At 42.1% G+C, this 6,000-nt stretch overlaps 1 protein-coding gene across 1 annotated transcript in view; it reads left to right on the top strand.

Moving 5' to 3' along the window:
* The first annotated feature begins 485 nt into the window (after positions 1-485).
* The window catches only part of vex (somatomedin B and thrombospondin type 1 domain containing protein vexed), a 41,949-nt gene continuing 36,434 nt past the window's right edge, over positions 486-6,000 (top strand). Inside the window, exon 1 of the mRNA XM_088032438.1 lies at positions 486-795. Within this exon, the coding sequence (XP_087888564.1) occupies positions 546-795 (250 nt within the window). The 5' untranslated portion in view covers positions 486-545. The remainder of the gene's footprint in view (positions 796-6,000) is intronic.

The following is a 6,000-nucleotide window of genomic DNA, read 5'->3' as shown; positions in this document are numbered from 1 at the left end:
TAGTGCAGTTGTGCAGTCTTAGGGAATTTAATAAAGCTCTTTTATTATTTACTTTTGTTTCGTAATCCGAGTAGGGCGTGCGATATTTAAGTTTTACTGTGTCTTCTTATTAAAAATCATGCCCCAGGTAAAAACACTCCAAATAAGAAGATAATCCTATAAACACTCAAAGTTAGAAAGAAGAAAATTGTGTTATTCTATTCCGAAAATGGTTGCTTCTTTCTCAACCCCTGCGAAATTCGACACGACACTTTTTCGCCCCAATTTATCACACCCCCATCTACCCTATATTCTCATCCTGATTACATTTACTCCAACACTTTCCACCTGTCCTTCCCATTTAAATCAACTTTTTCCACCCCCGCCCTCACCCCCGAATTCCTTGTCTCCGTAGAATGCAGCACTCGCCGCCGCCGAAAATCCCGTCGATCTCTTACACCTCCGACCACGTGTTCCGCCCCCACCCCTCGTTCCAGCCGGAGGTCCTCCGGAGCGCTCGTCGTGCCATTGCCGGTCGGTCCGTCGCCGCCTTCGCATGTATAACGATGGACCGCTTCGTGACGCCGTTTGTGGGTTTAGTCGTGGTCGTCGCGACGTTGTGGTGCACCGGAAGCGTTTCCGGGGGCAGCTGTCGGGAAGCCAAGTTGTGCTGTCCGGGAAGAGATTCTTCGTGTGTTGTGCAGAAAGCGCCACTCAACGCCATCATCGAGGATTTGAGCGATAAACCGTGTTATTGCGACCATGCTTGTCTCAAGTTGGGCGATTGCTGTCCGGATTTCAAAGAAGCGTGCGGAGGTAAGAAAAAAAATAGGCGCCGCGGACCGCACGGGTCTGACTGGGGACCATTGTTATGTGTTCTTAAATTTTTTGAAAATTATTGACATTCATGGAGTGGCATATTGTGGCTTTAAGCAAAACCGATTATAAATCGATAATTGACATTCCTGCACACAATAGCCACTGCACATTGCCACAAACAGAACAATTAGATTAGTTCAGAATTCGATCAGGTATGCTATGGAGCTAAATAGTCATTAATAATTTTTGAAATAACGACCGTTGACAACCAAAACTGAAAACAATTCTCTCACGCCTCAATTGTCACAATCCAATCAAAAATTGGCTTTTATTTTGATTTCTATCCTCAAATATAATTTTTTTCCAGTTGCCAGATTCAAACCAATCAACGAGAGATAATTCATAATTCATAAATTTTGGTTGTGAGAAAATGAATAAGTTATAATAGCTCGGATTCAAACCAAATATTGACTTTCATTCACGTCAGAGCAGTAGGTATTTAAACTCGCTTGTTTCTTCATTAAAAATTTAAGCGGAGTTGCAGAGTCGAGGAAAAATATTAATTCCCATGGAAAGGCTCTGAATCTTTTTGTTGTGTCGAAAAAGGTAATATTTTAGTCAGAGTAGTTCCCAAAGCGTCATTTTTAATAAACCTGGCAATATCTCAATGTGTCTGGTTCAGTGCCTAGCTCCTCATCCGGCTCACAAAGGACCAATACACTCTCATACGTCACATATAAAGCGCACTTGATTGAAATTCTTCTTTTCTATTTTGATGCACTTTATTACGTCGCATCCTCTCCAATAATGCCTCTCCCACCCCCATTCTCTCGTTCCGGGGGCGGCGATTCTTACATATTGCCCCGTCCGGACAGGTCAGTAATTACAATGTGACCGAACTAATTGGACTATTCGTCCCAAAGCAATTAAGGGTTGAGTTTTTGCGGGTCGCTATTACACATGTTATCCATTATAACTCGCATCCCCAAAAACACTCACATCCCTAAAAGAAACATCTTTATACCTTTTAATATCTCGTTTAATTCGAAAGGAAAAGGCGCACGTGGCGCCACAACGGCGACAGATGTTCCACCCCCCTGAAAAGAGCTGCCAGAAAAACTACAGATTTATTTCTTTCTTTTTACGCAGGACAATGCTAACAATAAACCGTTTCAACCCTAGACAGGTAGAGTTTAGATCCCTGATGAGTCATTTCGAGAGTCTTTTACAACGTCGACAAGTTAAAACTTCAATTCTCATGGCTTTTGGCGAGTAGGGTCCATGCGCCTGAAGGTGCTCATCAAAAATGAAGACCGCCGCGCCGTTATACAGAGCTCCAACTTACCGATCTGAGGTTTGGTTAATGACGCGATAAATTTTATTGAGTCGTATCGTTTGATTTTGTCGTAAAATCGGCCAATTGCGGCGATTTTGGATTTTGTGGCGTGGAATTTACGAAAAGTGACTAATTGCACAGAGGCGGCCGTAAAATAAAAAGAGATTTTAGTGACAATGCTATAACACTAAAGATTTTATTTGTTTTACTGTTTGGAATTAATCTCTGCCAGTGGCGCCACCAGAAAAGGAGCTAATAAAAACCTCCGTCTGAGGAGGCCGTGACTTTCTGAATATTTTGACAGAGCTAACTAGATGCGAGTGTCAATAATAATAATGTTGATTATGATAACGTAAGAGCGCCGGTTACCGATAATTGATGATTTTTATCGAAACAGCGGCAGCTATAAAAATGATGGGAAACGTGAGCGTCGGCCGTCATTTCCATGCGGGGGCGGCACAAAACGCGGATAACTAGATTAATCGAAAGATTACCTGCAGCGAGATTGATTCCGGTCCTGGGTCGGGGAGACTTTCCGCAACTGATTCAAATTAAAGTTTCCAACAAGACGTCCCTGTATCGATCTTTTTTTTTCTGTTTTTAACTTTATCCGATCAAGTTGGCGATTGATAGGCGAATGTGTAATTTTTTTCCCTCGAGCTGCATAATAGACTCATCCATCATGGCGGTTTTCAAGATGGCGAACGTGTTTTCAACAGGTTCGCGAAAATCTAATAAATAATCCTTCGATCTCGGGAATTAATTCCACGATAGATATTGTCCGGATTTCCGGATTTAGTCACGTCTTAGTCCGTCCGGATAAACACATACGGCGGTGAAACAATAACTGAATATTTTACGATCGAAGTGTCACGTACCGGAATAATCGTGCTTGAATCCTTCCGGACTTTTATTTACAGTTCCGGATTGGCCGGAACGGCGTAAAAACGATCGCGGGTACCTGCCCGGAGCGGCAGTAAAACATTCCTCATAATGGGGAGAGCGCTCATTACTTAGAGTGCCGGATTATTCCGGGCTAAACTAGCGAACAATGCTAGTAACGGGGGCGGCGGAGTTCCGGGGAGGAGCGTCGCGACGCTGCAGAACAGATTAGCGCGAATGTGAGTGCAATATTTTTAGAAAAATTTACATTTATTACCCAAGTGCGAATGTAGACAAACCGCGACAGATATTTCAAGGTCCTTTGTGAGCCGGATTTTATTACATCCATATGTTACTTAATATTTTTTCTCGTAATCAAAGAAGCTCAATTCTTTCGTTAAAAGCTCCGGGCGACGTCACCGGAATTATTAGCCGCATCATTAGTATGGCGTACCGCGACTTAATTCCGGGCGGCTCCGGAGCCCTTTTGTCATCTCTTCGACGACAGCAGCTTTCATCACAAAAGAACCCTCGAGGAAATTACTCAATACGAAACAAGGAATGAGAAAAGCAATCCCGGATCGGGATGCGACCGAATCACGTCTTTGGGTGACGACCGATTTCCGGCGACTCTTAAGTCACCCGGAGTTTTAGGAAGCCGAATTCGTTAAAGGTAATTTTACCTTCTCGTTTACTCGGCTGAAATAAGAGATTGTCTTCGGGGGCTATAAAAGGAACGAGACGTTCACGTTCACTGATTTCGAAAAAAATACAGAATCTGAAGACGTGCGCAATATAGTTCGAAACGTTGTGATCGTAAACTGAAAGATTTATTCGATTTGATTGAATCCGCCGCCAATTATGCCCGAAATTAATCGCCGCCGCCGCCGCAGCCTTTTTTATTCGCCGTCCCCAAAACAAACATTAGTTTAGGACAGTCCGTTCCGTCTAATGCAATCAATAACACAAACCTCCAGTTCCGTATTTATTCAGATTATCGAGTGGGCTGTTAAGGGCGTCCTCCAGTGATGTTCACCCGCCGCCATGAAACCACTCAATCAATCGCACGAGGGGCGGCGCGCCGCCTCCGCGACGTTCCAAACGAACAAAAGAAGAAACCAATACCGAATCCATCAGCAATCAAAACCATTAAGTTAAATGCACGCCATTGACAAATTAAACAAACGAATCGGAAGGGTAAACATTCCCTGGGGGCGGCGAAATGGCCTTATTGTGACGGGATAATAGATAATTATTTATGACTGCTTGGAGAGGCGGAGAGTTTGTTTTGGAGCCGAATTGATTCGTTTATTATTTATAATGCTAAATAATATTTGTTTCGAGATCGAAATGTTGGGGGTGGGGGTGATTTCACAGCCTACTTGATGTTGCGCAAAGTCAATATTTTTATTGCGTTCCGTCTTTCCCATTAATTCGAGGAATAATTGGAAATTGCATGAATTCGCAGACGGTTCGAAGTTGGCCAAGGACGACTTTTTCCCGTCCTATTGGGAGTCTAGACTACTTGATTCTAAATAGTTGATAGATAAATTGAAAATTGCACGATTCTGTTTTGGGCCAGGGGCGCGGTTTTCTCCCATCTTTCCCTACGATTAAAACAACATGTAATTACTGTAATTAGACTAATTAGAATTTCGCAATTACGTTGTCACATCACTCTAAATTTTACACATTTTGTCCTCATCATTCTCGGCAGATTAATGACTTTCGCACATAATAACATGTTCGAGTTAACTCAGAACTAAAAACCGCCTCTTAAGGAAGTGCTTACAAGCCGCTTCTGCAGCTGTTGTAGTAACAAACTGTTATTAACGCTGAATTAAACCCTTTATGTTTAGTTAATATGTTTCAGCAGTTTCCTCTTATACCACTAAAAGCTTCTTATTAAAAATATCAGACACACCACACTCACTAGAGTTGTTACAAATTCTTATTATGACGTTTGTTTTTGAAAAAAAGCTTTGGACAGAATTTAGGGTGCCACTTTGTTTCCGAACAAAGTTTTAACCCTCTTAGAGGAAGAGCATTGGTTTTTTATTAATGAAGCTCGAAATTGGAGAAGAGCGGTTTTTCCGGTTACATTTCGAATTTATTTGAATTTTAAAGCGAACGTAAAGAATATTTTAATGTTTTTTAAGGTTTCGGCCCAAGTGTTGGTCATTAGGTCCCATTCCGGCCCTGCTCTCTGTCTCAAATGATTGCAAATGGATTTAGGCTGTTTCTTTCATAACTCCTGTATGTGGGAGTTGCATTCAAACTAACTCGAAGACGAAAATATCTGGCAGATTGAAAGAGACATCTCTATTTAAATCAACCTCAAATCCATTCATCCCTTTCACTCCAAAAGACACTTCAATTACGTCAAGTAAATAATTAATGCCACATTGATGTAGTTTCAAAGCCGCGGCGCGCTTCTTCATTTTCCCCCGGAAGTAGTGAAATCTCGTTAATTGTCTATTTAGTGTTCTCATTGCGCTGGAAAATACATCAAACATCGCAACTACTCAGTTTGATAAGGGTTTCCGCCTCAGGTCACTCGGACGCTCCTTTGTGCACTACCTCAAACAAGAGCGCCTAAGAGGATAAGAGCGTCGAAAAATAGACGAAATTCTGTCCTCAATATCTTCATTTCTGCTTACTTTAACATGATATTCAAATAGAACCCTCCTAAAATCAACCGTCTATTAATCACTTGTCGAATCTCACCACTCGACGTGATCGGTGATCGATGCTGCTTTGTCTGCAAACAAATGCAATTAAAGGGCGTCGCGACGTCTCGTTAATGAATCGAGAGTTTGTTTGAGACACTGGAGACAGTTGCGTCGATTGGAGACGTATTTTTGTCCAGGCAAAATAGCTCGGAATAATTCCCATTGACTTTTGACAATTTGTTCATGTTTATTTTGCCTGGACTATTTTAAATTTCAAGGGACGGCGGGTGATGCGCGATTTTCGCCGATATT

This window comes from Gnatocerus cornutus, chromosome 3, assembly GCF_029298725.1.
Source record: "Gnatocerus cornutus isolate USDA-ARS CGAHR chromosome 3, icGnaCorn1.1, whole genome shotgun sequence".
Classification (NCBI taxonomy): domain Eukaryota; kingdom Metazoa; phylum Arthropoda; class Insecta; order Coleoptera; family Tenebrionidae; genus Gnatocerus; species Gnatocerus cornutus.
The sequence above is the reverse complement of the archived record's forward strand: the minus strand, read 5'-3'. Positions and strand labels throughout refer to the sequence as shown.